This window comes from Lepidothrix coronata, unplaced genomic scaffold (assembly GCF_001604755.1).
Source record: "Lepidothrix coronata isolate B3197 unplaced genomic scaffold, Lepidothrix_coronata-1.0 Scaffold382, whole genome shotgun sequence".
NCBI classification, from domain to species: Eukaryota; Metazoa; Chordata; class Aves; order Passeriformes; family Pipridae; genus Lepidothrix; species Lepidothrix coronata.
In genome coordinates this window covers 134439-150791 of record NW_016690562.1, presented here as the reverse complement: position 1 = coordinate 150791, position 16353 = coordinate 134439, and the positions used below count along the sequence as shown (strand labels likewise).

General features: G+C 40.7%; 2 protein-coding genes across 3 annotated transcripts in view; both read left to right on the top strand.

The window, feature by feature from the left end:
* Window positions 1-22: 22 nt before the first annotated feature.
* LMAN1 (lectin, mannose binding 1) lies at window positions 23-13120 on the top strand. Of its 2 annotated transcripts, XM_017839181.1 has the most exons (14): window positions 23-232; window positions 989-1143; window positions 1229-1336; window positions 2969-3030; window positions 3736-3835; window positions 3952-4075; window positions 4431-4489; window positions 5088-5220; window positions 6208-6401; window positions 6509-6579; window positions 8470-8620; window positions 9353-9474; window positions 10416-10484; window positions 12763-13120. In XM_017839181.1, the coding sequence occupies exons 1-13, from the start codon at window positions 40-42 to the stop codon at window positions 10450-10452; spliced, it is 1509 nt and encodes a 502-aa protein (XP_017694670.1). In that variant the 5' UTR covers window positions 23-39; the 3' UTR covers window positions 10453-10484; window positions 12763-13120. The 2 variants fall into 2 exon arrangements, with proteins under 2 accessions (XP_017694670.1, XP_017694668.1); XM_017839179.1 differs by having other exon boundaries at window positions 10416-13120.
* A 1263-nt stretch (window positions 13121-14383) lies between these two features.
* CPLX4 (complexin 4) overlaps window positions 14384-16353 on the top strand; it is a 9589-nt gene continuing 7619 nt past the window's right edge. Inside the window, exon 1 of the mRNA XM_017839183.1 lies at window positions 14384-15575. Within this exon, the coding sequence (XP_017694672.1) occupies window positions 15409-15575 (167 nt within the window). The 5' untranslated portion in view covers window positions 14384-15408. The remainder of the gene's footprint in view (window positions 15576-16353) is intronic.

Genomic DNA, 16353 nt, shown 5'->3' with positions numbered 1-16353 from the left:
GCGCCCCGCTGGCCGTGCCCGGCGTCCCGTACGGTCAAGATGGCGGCGCGGCTCCCCCTGCTCGCCATCCTTCTGCTCCTGCTCGCCCTCGCCCGCCCGGCGCTCGCCGCCGCGCAGGAGGCGGAGGGCGCGGCGGCTGCGCCGCATCGCCGCTTTGAGTACAAGTACAGCTTCAAGGGGCCGCACCTGGTGCAGGCGGACGGGACGGTGCCGTTCTGGGTGCACACGGGCAGTAAGTGGCGGGCGGGGGGCGGCGGGGCCGGGCCGCTCGCGCTCCTGCGGCGGAGGCGGCAGCGGCCGCCCGGGGGAACCTGCGAAGGTGGCCGGGGCCGGCGGGCCGAGCACCGGCCGTGCCCCCGGGCCCGCCTGGCACCAGCGGCGCAGAGCGGGCGCGGCGGTGGCGGCGAAGTGCCCGCGGGCCCCCGGCACCTGCGCCCTTGTGGCGCGGCGGCCCCGGCCGTGGGGAGGGGACTCCCGGCAGTGATGATGTGTCACTGCTGCCGCGCTGCACCGCGGACAGCCCGCCCGCGCCTCGGCACGGCCAGAAACAGGGCTGAGTTTCATCATGGGAGAGCTGGAAATGAAAATTCCGCTTTCGCAAATACGACTTAATTGAACAACGTTTATACCGGCTATGTGTTCTCTGCAGTACGGGTTAAGGGTTCCATTCTACTCAGAAAGGTTTTTCTCCTAAGTGGCCCCCCACGTAGAAGGTATTGACATTTACAGCACAAAAGGTTCTGCCTTCCTATAGTTACTCTGCAGTAACTTCTGCTGTGTATTTCGGGTTTTTTTTATTTGACTTTAATTTTGGGTTCTCCTGGCCCCCAAGTGGCTGAGTACTCGCCTAAAAAGTTATTTTGAAAACTGTTTTCTAGTTGAGGAGACCAGAAAATTTTCTGAGTTTGGAAGATTTGTTAATTGTCTAGTTAAGCACTTGCAATATTTTCTCTTTTGTACATAAAGTGTTGGTTCCTTTCCTTTCTAGATGCCATACCGAGTGCAGATCAGATTCGTATAACAACATCTTTGAAAAGCCAAAAAGGGTCAGTGTGGACGAAAAACAAGTCAATATTTGAATATTGGGAAGTCGAAGTGACCTTTCGAGTTACAGGAAGAGGCCGCATTGGAGCTGATGGGCTGGTATGAACACCCTGATCTCCCTGAAACAAACGGCCCTGCTTTAAAAGGGAATCTTCACTTACCACTCTTCTTGCTTTCCTAATAGGCAGTCTGGTTTACAGAAGAGCAAGGCTTGGAAGGTCCTGTTTTCGGGGCAGCTGATAAATGGAACGGTGTTGGAATTTTCTTTGATTCTTTTGACAATGATGGAAAGGTTAGTTGGAAGTAAACTCTTCTAGTAAAGACTATAAACTAATTTCTGGTGTGTTTCATACATCTAATGTTGTGGAAAAAATAGGATGTTATTTTCCTACTCTTCCCATCTTTCACTTCAAAGGGATAAAATAAAATAGACAAGTTTCCCTTACAGAAGTTTTACTAGACTTTTTCACACTTGCTTTTTAAGGTTGAAAGTTGAAGCATAACACATCCTGAATCTCCACTGAACATTGGTTCATGTGTCGGGTTTGGAGGGAGGATGCCATGTACCTATGTATAATCCGAAATTTGGAATATCTGCACACTTTGATGTTGGTACATCTGGAGATGTGTGCTTTGGAAGAGGGATATTGTACTAAAATACAACACTGTGGGAACACCAGTTTCTATGTCTGTCTTCAGAGATGCTCTTTTTCTGGAACAGCAGCAAAAATTCTGTAGCAGATGGGAGTGACAGTTGTTGTTTTCAATTTCCAGTGTTCCAGCCCAGAATGATCCTGGGAAACTTTAATAATACGTAGTAGGCCTGCTTTGCTTTTTTTGCTTTCCCTGCAGACTTTGACTTGCTTTTAGACATTTTAGATATATTTTAGTAGGTGTATGTGCCTTTTTTCCCCCCTACAGATGGCTTTTGATATACAGCAAACTTTATCATATATAAAAAATTGAAAGACTGAAGGTGATGTTTATGTTCCTGATCTTCAGAGACAAGACATAGAATCAGAGTATTGTTCAACTTACTACGAATTTTTAGATCCTTTTTCCTTTTCCTTTTTTTTTTTTTCCTGACTTCTGGCATAAACATGGACAGTGGCATAGTTTAGTTGGCTGAGGATGCCATCTGCCAAAAGTTTCTCATGGACAGCACTGCTTGCCAGAACTCTGATAGCACTGGGACTCTGACCACGACAAGTTCAGTCAGTGTGGTGTAAAACCCTTTGTCTAAAGTGATGATGTGTCACTTCTAATGGAAACAGAAGTCTTGGTCATGCCTGTATTGGTCTGACATGTCTTAAGTACTGGAGTGTCTGAGACTTTTTTAAATTACAGTCTCTGACTTTCTACAGTCCCAGTATGGAGAAATTCTTCTGCCATTTTTTTTTCCGTTATCATTTAGTTCGTTTTCATCCTCTAGCAATTCAAATAACTGGGAGTGTGTTCAACAGCCTTTGTTTAGTCTCTGACAGAAAGCTCCTAAGGTTTTTCTAATGACTGTGACAAGGTCAGTAGGATGTCAACATAGTGTCTGTTTGGCTACATAACACTGGGAAAAACATCCAAAGTTGGATGTTCTAAGTAATCTGTTACTTTCAAGGACTGTGTCTTCACTACGTTTGAATTTCCCCAGACTGTGGCTTCCGTGTTTCTGCATTTGCCCAGTTATGGTAGTTGGTAGTATACCCAGGAACTTAACTTGTATTTATTTTTCCCACCTCTAACTATGCAAAGAACGTGTCAGTCTCTGGCAGAGCATGCAGCTTGCTAGTGTCATTCAGAAATTCCAAAAGAGTAAAACATCTGAGGTGTAACGACTTAAGGTGCTCTATCACAGAAAGGCTGTCAATGTTGTTACTTATATTTCACTTCAAATTAAACTGTTCCATTTGTTTGCCATTTCTTTTTCTAGAAAAACAACCCTGGAGTGATTGTTGTAGGCAACAATGGAAAGCTTCTGTATGACCATCAGAAGTAAGTTTATTTTCAGTGGTATTGATGAATGCTTGCTTTTGAATGATGAAATTTTGCATGAAAGGCTTTGAGAAACAAGGCTTTGTTCATAGGAAACCTTGTTGCTTTCTTTATATTTGAGGTTTTCTATTTATTAAAATACTGCTTTTGCAGTAACAGCACAGAAATGGGCAGCTGATGGATATTTAAATGGCATATGTCCTTTGGGATGGGTGAATTCGGATAGAGGTGCAGACTTTTTACCTCTTCATTGCTCATAGGTATCTTCCACACACAGCCTATAACTGACAGAAGTGACTAACTGAAAGCTAATTGCCTGTTACTAAAACTAATTGGATTAATTTTGATTTCTGATTGTTTGTTGTGAACAACACAACTGACACCTTTTTGTGTTCTCTGAGGAGGAAGGTGTCTAGCTTAGTTGGTGCTGTCTGGACTACAGCTTATTTCCACCTCTGTTCCCAGATGCAGGAATGTGTCTTAGGAGCAAACGGGTTTCCCCATTGCTGCATCCCATCTGTACTGTGTCCTGTGCAGAGCACCTGGTACTGCAGATTGCAGACTGCAGACAAGCTCAGTGCTCTTACGGGGACAGGCTTTGAAAAACTTGCATATTGAAACACTGCCCTGATGTTGCTGAGCGATAGGTTGATGCTTTCTTGTCTTAGCTGGTAAATCCTAAGGTGGGGTTGTTTCTGTGTGCAGTGACGGGGCCACACAAGCCTTGGCCTCCTGTCTGAGGGACTTCCGGAACAAGCCCTACCCCGTGCGAGTGAAGATCACCTACTACAAAAAAACCCTGACTGTGAGTGCTCTGAGACAGGGGAACTGCTCGTGTTCCTCAGCTTCCTCACTGGGACACTGTTGAACAGAGTGAAAACCCAAAGGCCCCTGTGTTAATTCCAGCGTTTATCCCTTTAGGTGTCAGTGAACAATGGCTTTACTCCGGACAAAGACGACTATGAACTGTGTGCAAAAGTGGAAAACATGGAGCTGCCATCACAAGGGTATTTTGGAATATCTGCAGCGACGGGGGGACTCGCAGGTAGTAAATGTTTAAAACTGGGACAAATGGTGTGGGGACTTGCAGGGCTCGCAAGAGAAGTTGGAGTTTTTTTCTACTGCTAGTGTTGATCCATTACACCAGTTCTGGACCACGATGATGTAATTAATCCTCTCCCATTCCCAAATTACTGATATGCCTAGGCCTTTTCCTGGCTACAGCAGAATAATTTTCAGTTTGTCATGACAAAACCACTGTACAGTCTCATTCCCCACTGCACAGACTCTTGGGAGGACTTTGGGAGGGTGCTGTTCCTTGAAGATCCTTTGCAGGTGGAAAGTTGACTTGGGAAGTACTGGGATTTGTAACATGTTTTTGTTTTGTTTGTTGAATACAGATGATCATGATGTCCTGTCATTTCTCACCTTCCAGTTGACTGAGCCTGGGAAGGAAGTAGTAAGCATTTTTATGCATAATTAATAAAGTATGTTATTGTATATGTTTTATGTGCAGCACCAGATTATGGCATTCCCTCTGAAGTCACACTTGGCATCCCTGTTCTGGGATTTTGGCATGCAGCTGTGACGTCATCTGTTTTAGAAAAATGAAACTGGTACTGTTACGTTTTGGTAGTATTGTAATTAATGTTTTTAAGACCAGAATTCTGGAAACATCAATGAAGCAACAAAAATCCTGATGTTAAATCAAAACATGAAATACTAAAAAGTACACTTTGTTTGGAAAGTGGGCAAATATCTGTTCTTGCTTTCAACTTGCCCTACCTCTAGAATGGTTCTGTACTGCTAAACAGCATTTGTGCTTGTAAAACTTGATTACATTTTAATAGTAGAAAGTATGTGTCTGTTGGGGAAAAGCTGTGGGTCTCCATGGGAATGTGTGGTTTCTCACTTCAGCTTAATGTGCTCCAGTGCTTGTGTTACGTGTTCACATCTGAAATCTGAACAGCCTTGCTGGAGAGTAAGTTACACAGGAGTGGTGGAGAACATGACAAAAAAACTCACACGTGCCCCCTTCCCCTGATAATGTTTTAAAGCCAACACCAGATGCAGAAATTCCTCAAAAAGATAAAGAGAAGTATCAAGAAGAGTTTGAACACTTTCAACAAGAATTGGATAAAAAGAAGGAAGAATTTCAAAAGGAACATCCTGATGTGCAAGGACAGCCAGGCAAGTTATCTGAGCCATTTTTCAGTTGTCAAGGGGAATGTTCGTTTTCCAGGATGATCAGAACTAGGACCTGATACTCTGACTGATCTTACTAAGCTCCCACTGTCGTTAATTACATTATTTGAGACTCTTTGGTTATTTCTTTGTCAAGTGTTTCCTGAAATAGAAAGTTCTTTTGGTCATGCCTGGATTGAAAGCAAAATAAATGACTGGAAGCATGGTGGGAATTATGAGGATCTGCATGTAACAACAGAAGGGAGAGAAGGTCATGCATCCCTCTGTAAAGTGGTGATTAAGCAAGCATGACCTTTTTTTTTTGTTGTTGTTATTTGAAAGGGCATCTTTTACTCTGTTTCTGCACATTCATAGAAAACTTTTTTTTCCCATCTGTTAAAGATGGGTTAGTGAATATGTTGGAACGTGTGCTTACATGGAAAAGCTTTTTAATGCTTGCCTAATGCTGAGCAAACAAGAATCTGATTATTTGAAAGTATAATGGAAGCCATTTCTTACTTCTGTGGATTGTAGTAGCTGTATATGAATGCATATATACCAGGAATGTATATATATGCATGTTTAGCCATCTAAAGCTGAAATTTCAGGTTGTCATTTTTATTGCACAGTGATAGTTATGACTGTTCTAAAGGTCCTACACCATTTTATCTTGGTAGTCAAATGTGTTTTTGAAACCTTGTCCAGCCTTCCGTTGCTAAGAAATAATAATCCCTTTGCCACAGAGTCTTTTGGACTTTGTGATGATGTTCAGTACCCGAGGTACTGAACCAGGAGCTCTGAGATGGAGTGTGGGTCTGGCTGGGTGGGTACCCTTGGATGGGTGTTCAGTGTCCTTTGCCATGTCAGTGGTGAAAAACAGACACCAAATACATGAAATGATGGGGGAAGGTATATCCACTGGGATACATTAAGGGAGCAGGGAAAATGAGGAATGCATGTTTGTAAGAACCGCCTGTGCTTTTCTCTCATCAGCGGATGATGTTTTTGAAACTGTGAGCGATCGGGAATTGAGGCAAATCTTTGAGGGGCAGAATCGAATTCACCTGGAGATCAAACAGCTCAACAGGCAGTTGGACATGATTCTGGATGAGCAGAGGAGATACGTCTCTGCAGTCACAGATGAGATTGCTAAGAGAGGAGCTGGTTTGCCAGGTCAACAAGGACAGGTAAATAAAAACCCTGGTGGTTCCCAGCCCAGCCTAATTTTGGCAGTGTGACTGATTTGCTTTTTCTAAGATATGTTGATCTTTTTCCTCCCCCTGCCACACACCAGGTTTCCCAGCAAGAGATTGAGACAGTTGTGAAAACTCAGGAAGAGGTCATTAGACAAGTAAATGAAATAAGGTAAGTGCCTTCTAAACATTAAGGGTGTGTTTTGAATTTTGTATGATTTTCCACCTTTTAAATCCTGTTTATTATTTCAGTGGGACAGTATTGACAAACTTGAAGTTTCTGTGTCAGTTCCTTAGTGGTGACTCTCTGCATACATTTAATTTCTGTAATAAAGTAAGTTTGTGTCCCTAAGATGGCTAAACCCCTAATTTGCCTTTTTTTAATCACAAGTTTCCACTTCAGCAGGCAAGTCCAGTCCCTTTTAAAGGCAATGAAGAAAAGCTTTATCTTGAAGGTGCTATACTGCTAGAATGGATTTGAGAAAATGCCTGTGTTTGATGGGCATGCCTGTGTACTTCTTTTAAGATGTTTTACTGTCGCTGTCTTAATCAGGAATGGCTTTAAGCCGCTTTAGCCCTTCATTTATGGTAGCTAAAACATTCCCTACCTTGTGTTTAAAAACAGAAGGAAAAAAAGGAGAAAAACAAGTTGTGGCTTTTTCTCCTGTATTAGTTCAAGGGCAGCTCTTGTGATTTATCTAAGTAGGTCAGTTTTTTGTAGAATGAAGATTAGAGTACTTCCATTTTTGCACTTGTTCTTCCACGAAAGCTTTTATGTTAATATTCTTGACAAATCTTTATACCTTGCAAGCAAATTAGATTTTCTTGTTAACGTTGGCAGTCTGCCCTTTTAGTGACTACTTATCAGATAAGGGTTTGCGTAACATCATCTTAATATTTTCCTTAGATTAAAGAAATGCTTTATTTCTGGATAGAAATGAACAGCCCGTTGTTGCCTGGACTTACAGGCCAAGTAATTTTCTTGTCAAGATTTGTGGATTTCTGAACCATCTGATTAGAGAATGTGAGAGAGTTGAAGGCCAGGTTGGACAGGGCTTAGGGCAACCTGGGCTAGTGGAAGGTGTCCCTGCCACGAGATGAGCTTTAAAGTTCCCTCCCAAAACAAATCACTCTGAGATACTCTGAAAAATTGCTGAGCACTGTACAAAGAGTGAGGAGTGCACTGGGAAGGCATTGAAGGAAGCTCTCATCTGAACGAAATGTCAAGTTTTAAGTAAATTAAAAAGAAATCCGAAGACATAAATTTTGATTGTCTATTCTGTTAATAATGAAGAGATTAACAATCACATGATAAATATTTTAGCTGTAGAATAATCCTCTTTGCAACTCAAAAGAAACAGCACAGTAGGGGAAAATTATATAAACATATTGATTAGAGATTACGTTTTTTTCTCTCATTGACTAGTTTACCTAAAACAAAATTAGTTATGGAACCTCAACTTTTCATGGATTTAATTTTGTTTGTTGTAGAAGCAAAATGAATTCCCATGAGGACAATATTAAGTATTATGACAATGCATATGGGAAATGAGTTTCTCATATAAATGATAATCATGAAACAGGGATGTATCTAAATCTTTTCTTATCCCTAAAGCCTCTTCGTTATTTTTATTTCTTACATGACTGCTTTTATTTATTTATTTCTCAAACAGCTTTTGGTTTCCTTCAAAGATTGCATTAAACTCTGCTTATCCTAAAGCCTCAGCAAGAGCCTCAGATGAAACTCTTGTTTCAGGCAGTCAGGCAGAGCAGATGTGTAGCAACAGAACATTTGCCAGCCCTTGTTCTCAGCGTGACTCTGGGAGATGGTGCACTGTGCAAAGGGAAACTGGCTGTGGAATTCACTAAAATCAGAGTTTGATTAAGGGATTATTTCTTGACAGGTATTCTTGAAAGCTAGAAAAAATGCTTTCTGCCTTTTGGGGCAACTATGTGTCACAAACTACTTTTTCTGAACTGATGGGAGTCCAGAATAACTGCAGAATGTTTGTAGGAAAGCTGTTCTGGGTTAAAAGATGTTTTCTTGTTTGTTTTGTGTCAGAAATTCCGTGACTGATACTCTGAGATCCATCAGTGGAGCTCAACACCCCGGCTCTGCAGGAGTCTATGAGACAACTCAGCACTTCAATGACATCAAAGAACACCTTCATCTAGTGAAGAGGGACATTGAGCATTTAGCACAACGAAATATGGTAATTTCTGTGCTGCTAGTGCAAAGCATGACTGTAATACTTCTTTCTTTGGCTGTTAGTGAAAAGCAGGATGAGCCAGCGTGCAATTTACGGAGCAATTAATCCTTCATTAAGCTGCCTCGCTAAAACTGCAGTGCCTTGACCTAACTGCATGATCTGTGTCTTGATGAGAAGTTTTGCACAAAGAGCATGATTTTTAGTCTAATTTCCTGTGGAAACAAGGTCAAGCAATTAGGTTTTCTGGGTGCTTTTTTTTTGTGTTTGTCCCCCTACTTAACAGCTCTCCACAGAGGAGATTCTGTATTGCTTCTGCACAGAAGGGAGAGCTTTAATCAGGGCAAACTTGGGCAGGTTCTGCTTAAGGTTTCTAAGTGTGAAAGATGACTGTGCTCATCACCTTAGTCTAGCCTACGCAGCAATTAAGTTCAATTAGTTTATGATCCCATAGAAGGTTCTCGGTTAATTTACCAAATTTATGGGATTTTTTTTCTCTTATTCTTTCCCCTATAACCCCCATAAATCAGTTTATCTGAGAAACATAAAGGCGAAAAGGGAAAGTTAGATGAGTAAGATTTTGATTTTTCAGAGTAATGTCATTTCTGTCCTTTTTCTGCCTGTGTTCTGACTTTTAGATCACGTTGCAAAGACCTTGTTTTTTTTTCTTACATGTAAGTCTTTTGATGGTATGTCTTGTTTGCTCTTTTCTCAAATATTGTCTTTCTTGTTTTTCAGCCATCCAGTGACAAACCCAAGTGCCCAGAGTTGCCACCGTTTCCCTCGTGCTTATCTACAATGCATTTCATCATATTCATGGCAGTGCAAACAGTGTTGTTCATTGGCTATATCATGTATAGGTGAGTGTGTTTGTACTTAAAGACAGCAGGGCAAAGGATTTTAGAGCTTGTGACTGACCAAGTCATAGGCTAAACTAATTAGGATGGTTCTTCTGTTCTCTTCCTCCTCCTCGTGAAGCCATAATGTTGAAATGAAATTTGCATTGATGGAAAGGATAATGTACCATTGCTTGGGAGTCCTCCCTCCTGCTTCTCACACACCCTCATCAGAATGAGGAGTAGGGACCAAAATAGCTGTGCTGCCCTGCAGAGAACAAATGCTGTTTTCTGCCCCTGGGGAAGGATGAGCAGTACTGATATCAGAGCAGTGCTGCTGACAGCACCAGCTTTTGTGATGTGCCTGCTGCTCTGCAAAGTGCAGAGGGGGTGTTTCTGATGTGGGTAACTTTTGCCCATCAGCTGGAAGGATGGCTCCCAGGACAAAGGAGGGGCTGGGCCCCTCCAGTTCTTTTGGATGCCCTTGTGATTCCAGCAGCTGTGTGTGGTTGATCCTCAGTGTCTGTATCCACTAAGGAAATAAATATGTTCTGTGCCAGAACAAAAAGGAAATCCTATTTCAAGTAAATTCTTTCCCTGCTTAATTGCATTTGTTTCCTTTTCTGAGATGATCTGTAGGCCAGTCAGATAGTGAGAAGCTTTTAAAAATGCTAAAAGTTTTTTAAAAATCAGCTTGTATGTTCTTTCACAGTTTCTGGCTTCTGTCCAGAATGTGGGGTTTTTTTATTCCTTCTGTGCCTGATGCAAAATTGAAACAATAGTGATGCTACCAATGTCTTTGTAAATAGAAAACATCCTGTTTTTGTGATATGACTTTTATTTGATTTCCTTAAGTCTCTGTTGATAAGGAATGGAATCTTTTAATCCTCAAATAAATGACAATTTAAACCAGTTAGCTAGTTTTATGCTATAAGTACTTGAATTCTTTTCTGCATTTTTTTCAGGAGCCAACAAGAAGCAGCAGCCAAAAAGTTCTTTTGATGACCTGTTCCTTTTGTGTGTACATAAGAGCAGTATGTATGCACAGAAAATTCTACACTTCTGTAAATGAGGGAAATTCTAGTGTTCGATACACGTCAATATTGTAAATTATTGAATTTTGTTAAACAAAATGAGTTCTTATTTAAATGGTTGATGCTAAAGCTAAAAACAGACTGTGGAGCAGCAGAGCAAATGCTGGATGGGGGAAGACTGCAGACCCTGTCTAGGTCTGTGTTTTCAACCAACTTTCTCATCAGTACTGAAAGACAAATGCCCAATTCCTCTGCTTTTGTTAGGATTCCAGAGGAGGGAATTGAAGGTTTGGGGATTGTTCACAGTGTGATTTGCAGATGGATGATTCGTGCAGACAATTTGCTACCAAGTGTTCTGACATACCAGTTAAAAAAAAAAAGGGGGGAGGGGGAAGAAGACAACCCCCCCTGTTCTTCTGTAATTTTTTTGGCGAGTAAAAATTTATTATAAGCATTTTATTTGTTTACCACTTGGATTTAAAAGTATAAGAATATTTTTGTTAATTCTAACTCTTTATGAAATACAGATTTAAACACTTTTTAATATGTGAACACAAAGACTCTGACTGTTGATATAAAAAAACAAATTATACAGAACAAGCAAAGAAAGCCTTATGTTCTTATTTTGGCTTTTGGTTTTAGGCAGTGAGAGAAAATGTGATAAAGTAGTTTCTTCAAGTAGACTGTGGGCCTGATTTCTTTTTTTTGTAGTTTCAAGTCTGTCTGTAATTTTGTTTGGAGATTTGTGGAACTTTTCCAGCAAAGATTATTGCTTTATACCTCTTCAAATCTGATTTTATTAAGGATATGTTTAGTGTATGGATATGTCTTTACTTTTATAAAACTGTCTTGTGTCTTTCATGTATCAAATACAGATGCTTGGTTTAAATCTGGACATGGCAAGTGTTCTAAAGTACAGGTATTAGGTGTTAAACCGTTTCTTCACAAGGTGTTGCTTCAGACAGGTTTGTTAATCCAGGAGCTATTGCAGAACCAGTATTTTGTGTCAATTCCTGCTTTAATATCGAAAGCATAAGGCTGAACATGTGGTTTTGATACTGCTTATCAAATGAACATTTGCTTCAGGAAAGGAAAAAGCAGAGAGCCAAATTTAGGAATGTGAAATTAAATAATTTTGCCTTGTTTACATATCTGTGGTAACTTTGTCCTTGAGTTTTGTGTGTAGGGTTAGAATAGGTATTTTGGTGGATTTTAAAAATTCTATAAAATACACAAATGCATCAGAATATTTCACTTTTAACTATTAATTTGTTTGTCTGAATCTGCAAAAATTATCTGTTCTCTAACATGCTACTACTGCATTTCTATAGTCTACTTACTCCCTTGGAGTGCAACACATGCTGCCAAGTTCACTGTAATGAAGAACACTTCAGTATTGTGCCTGTCAGTTTGGAGGGATGATATATCTATGCAATATATTTTGCTACTTAAAATACAGAGTCCAAAAAGTGAATGCCTGTGCTATACCCAGAAAACAATCCTGCCTACACACCAGTTAACACGTCTGCAGGATGTAGTATTCTGTAAGTGGGGTAGCTTTAGAGATTCATTTCGAAATTGGAGAAGATTTTACTGTACTAATTGGAGAAACTACTGCCTCAGGCTAGTCTTGTGGGATAGATGGGTAAATCAAAGAAGAAAACCTTTCAGAGAAGCCAGAGTAACACATCAGAATTTGTCTGTTCAGTTCTTTCAACACCAGCAGATATTTACAGGTGCCTTGAGTCTAAGCTATTACAACCCTGACTCTTCTAACTAAATCTATTTTCTTAACTTTTTCTGAAGCTGTACAGTGTTGTTCCTTTCAATCACAGGCCTTCTCCCACCAGTGCAACATCCCAGCAGAGCTGCTCCTCTCAGAGCAGGCTTTGCAAGGCCCTTGGACAGGAGGGCTTGCCAGTGTGTTTTGTAAGTGGGTGCGTGTACGTGGGGTAATGAGGAGCAGCTCCGATGTATCCATTGGGAAAAGCCTGTGTTTTTGTTACTGTGAATTTATCCAACCATAACTCTGTTTTAAAGCTGGAGCAGCCCATCCTTCTGGTTCTTTTGTCAGACAGAAGAGAAGGCTGGGCATGTCTAGGGGAAACTTGAAGCCTACAGTTGTACCTTCAGTAGGAGGCTCAGCTCATGTGTTTATGCTGCTGCTGGATCGGACACGTCTCCCACGGGCAGCTGGGAAACTTCTGCTTTAGGGAGCAAGTGGTCCAGAGCAGAACACCAGACAACTGATAACTTTGCTTCATGCTTCATTTCACAGTTGCCTCTCCTTGGAACTCCCATAATTGCCTCAGCACTCACTGGATCTAAAGAAAGCTCCCAATTGCCCAGCTCCAATTTCGTCCTGCCTGTCCTCGAAGTGATAGCAACAAATTTGGACTTTAGGAATATTTGTCAGTCAAGCTGGCTACCAGAAGTTTCTTTCAACACTGGTAGTGTGGTTCTTTTCTTATCAAGTAAGATTTCACAACTTAGGAGGAGAAGACAACTTGGAATCCAGTTTGACAGTATGAGGGAGAACAAGTCTAGTAATTATATTTGAATTGTGGATGATAAGTAGCAAATATTTGGCAGTGACAAGAGAATCTGATGGTCCTGGTCAGGGTATATTAAATACATGGTCACATCTGAATCTTTCAAAAGTAAAATGCACAATACGGTTTGTAAATCACCCGTTTTACAGTTTGTAGTTTACCTGCTATGGTTTGTAACTTGCTATTTGAAGAAAATTTGACATTTCTCAATGGATCAATTACTGTAACAGAAGAATTGTCTACTGGTTTGTTTTTTTTATTTTAAATTCAAACGGCTGACATTTTCATATATTTGTTTCTGACTAATGTAAATTGACACTTGGAGTTCAGATATAACCTTATTTGAATAAAGATGCATATTTTTAGTAAGCCTTTTTCTTATCATTTGGTGCATGTCCATGAAATCCAAGCAAGTGCCTTTGAAGCATTCTTTACCCTCTGTTCAGAGCCTGACTGCTCAGAGATCCAGGGTCAGTCCTGCCTCATACTGGGCAGTTAGTGGCATTCCAAGGCTCAATTCCCTCTCGGTCATTTTTCCCCCAGCCAGGAGCAATTTTTTAATAAGTGGAGGAGAGGAATCTTGAATTGAATCTGCCCCCAAGTGAGAGAAGGTTCTTTTCAGCGAGCACCAACAGCACAGAGTTTAGGAGGTAACATTCCCCATCCCCTTGGAGAAGACTGAGCCCTGCCACTGGAAGTGTTTGCAGAGTGCCCAGCACAGCACACTGGTGCTCCCTGTGCCAGGGGGAGGATTTTCAATAAAGGGGAACCAGCCACTGCCAGGGGACTCAACAGGCATTTGGCACTAAGTAATGGTGCTGTGGGACAGCATTTGAACATTTAGTCGTGCCTGTCACAGCGCAGAGAAAATGCTAACTATATTTATCTCAGACTTCTCTCGGAGTGTGCTCACTTTGTAATCAAGGGCGGAGTTGGTCACGGGCCAAAAGTTTATTCTGCCCACAAAGTCTTGCAACTTATGCATAATTCTGAAAGGGCACAGTTATTATAAAAATGCATTTTGTTTTAAGAAAAATGCTTTCTAAGGTATTTGTAGTATATCAAAGTAGTTTCATTGTTATTTGAAATTCATGCTTCTGAGTAATACTCAATTTCAAAAAGAAACTTAAAGTTTCTTGTTTAATCACTAATAATCCAGCATTAGAGAACATCCTGCCTTTTTTTCTTTTTTTTTTTTTTAATAGTAATAGGTCTGCTTTAATTAGAAAGGCTGTAATATAGATTAAAGCATTAAGCAAACTGGAATCCTCCCATCTCTCAGTTCTCAGTGAAATTATGAGAGTGCATGGAGAACCATTTAGATAATCAAAATTACAGAATGTTTCATTAAGGCATGTGCAATCAGTCATAGCAGGATGTTCAAAACCCCAAATCGTGACCTTTTGTGACCTAGCAGGTGATTTTCTTTCCCCAAATAGTCTGTGACCTAGGGAGCAGATCCTGCAAAGCTTCACCTGAATAGACCTGGCCAGTCTAATAATGGGAAGAAAAGTTTGGAAGATGAGGACCTACAGAAAGAACCCCCAAGCAAAAGGCATCCAGGCCGTATCACAGCACACAGAATCAGTCAGATAAACTGCTCCTGTCCCCACAGTGCTGATCCACGTGGAGACAGCCTGGGGAAGAGCTGACAGAAACCCAAGGGAAACAAAATTAGGAAGATCTGATTTGCTTTTTTGGGGGATTACATTCTTGGAAAAAAAGGCATCGTAGCAGTAATGCCCCCTTCATCTGTGAGACAAACCAACCACATGAAAAGTGGATGAAGGAAAACCACTCAGCGTACTTTCTGTCCACTGGGATAAAATTTTAATGGATAAAAAGCATCAGGTTTTTTGCTTAATGAAGAATCTCAGTTTTCAAATCCCATTTATTGTGTAAATACAAAAGTATTTCCACTCAGTGGCCTGAATTTTATGATTTTACTGTGGCCTTTTAGTCAAGCAGGTTTGTAATTCAGAGGTGGTGTGTTCCAGGGAGTGTTTTGGTCTCTGTGAAAGTGAGAGAGAGCTTCAAGACTGAAGACATCAAAATGCTATTGCACACTATCATTGATTTGTGTGTGTGTACAATTAGCTTATGGTATTAATATAAAAAGTAGGTAGCTGCATCTAATGGTTTTTTTGGAGTAATCTGAACCATCTGCCTCTAGATATTAAGGAGTTCACTCTTTAATCCAGATTATGGCTGACAAACTGGTTTTGGCATTCACGTTTCACTAGCACTGTGCCCTTGAAGAGCTGATGTGGCTGTAGAAACTCTCTTGCTTACAACTGTTGGTTTTAAAAGCATTTTTGCTTTGGCTTTCTCATAGTTGTTTGCTTATAGTTAATTTTTTTTTTTTTGAGAAGATGGCCTTTCTAATGAAAAGTATGTTGAGCAACCAGGTAAAGAATTTGGGACTTGGAGGTGGAGGGGAAGAAAGCAAAGAAGAAAGCACCCCTTCTGACCCAGCAGCAGCTGCAGGAATGACCAGAGAGGAGTATGAGGAATATCAAAAGCAAATGGTTGAGGAGAAGTGAGTACCTGTTCCCTTATTATCAGTATGGGGCTGATTCTTGGTAACTTTGTGCAGATAAAAATAACCCAAGAAAAAGGCAAACGTTCAGCTCTTCACTCTTTTTTAAAGCAGATGAATCTTTGCTAAAAGGACTTTCCAAAATAAAAGTTCACCTACTGGAAATGATAAAATATTATTTCCCCCTCCCTGCCCCCCCGTCCCCATCCTGCAACTGCCTCCCTGTGCTTCCCTGCTCTCTCCACAGCTTGATGTGCTGAACTCATTTCGAGGTGGTGTTACTTTATCTAGACAAATTTTCCAAGCTCTTTGTAGTGCAGGATTTAATTCTAAAATACACGTGATTTTTTCTCCTAGAACTCCATGTGGAGTACACTTTCAATACATAATATTTCTTTGCCTACATTTATTATGGCAAACATGAAAAAGTACCGAGTGCTATGTTAAATGGATTATACTTATCTAGAGCAGAGTTTTAATATGGCTATGTCTTCTAAAACCTGCTAAATAAAGCAGAATTGGTTAAATCTCAGTTTTGTCCGTAAATGCAATCTTTACCATTTGTGTGGTGTTTAAAAATGAAAACAGAAGTGAAATGAGGACTTGGCTTGTAGGAGTTCAAATCATGCATAATTATAAATAAAACGCCTGACTTTTAAAGCTCAGATGCATCTGTTCCTCTAATGGTCAATTACATAATGGTTGTGTAAATCCCCCTTGTAAGATGACAGGTTAATGACTGACGGAATTCGAGGTATCCAGGTCTGTATTTAGCATC

What these genes read in the sequence shown, in the direction of transcription:
- LMAN1 (XM_017839181.1), top strand. Translation starts at nt 40, where the DNA reads ATGGCGGCGCGGCTCCCCCTGCTCGCCATCCTTCTGCTCCTGCTCGCC. An exon ending in ACTACAAAAAAACCCTGACT is followed by an intron (nt 3,836 to 3,951) that starts GTGAGTGCTCTG and finishes TTATCCCTTTAG; the next exon opens with GTGTCAGTGAACAATGGCTT. An exon ending in ATTTAGCACAACGAAATATG is followed by an intron (nt 8,621 to 9,352) that starts GTAATTTCTGTG and finishes CTTGTTTTTCAG; the next exon opens with CCATCCAGTGACAAACCCAA.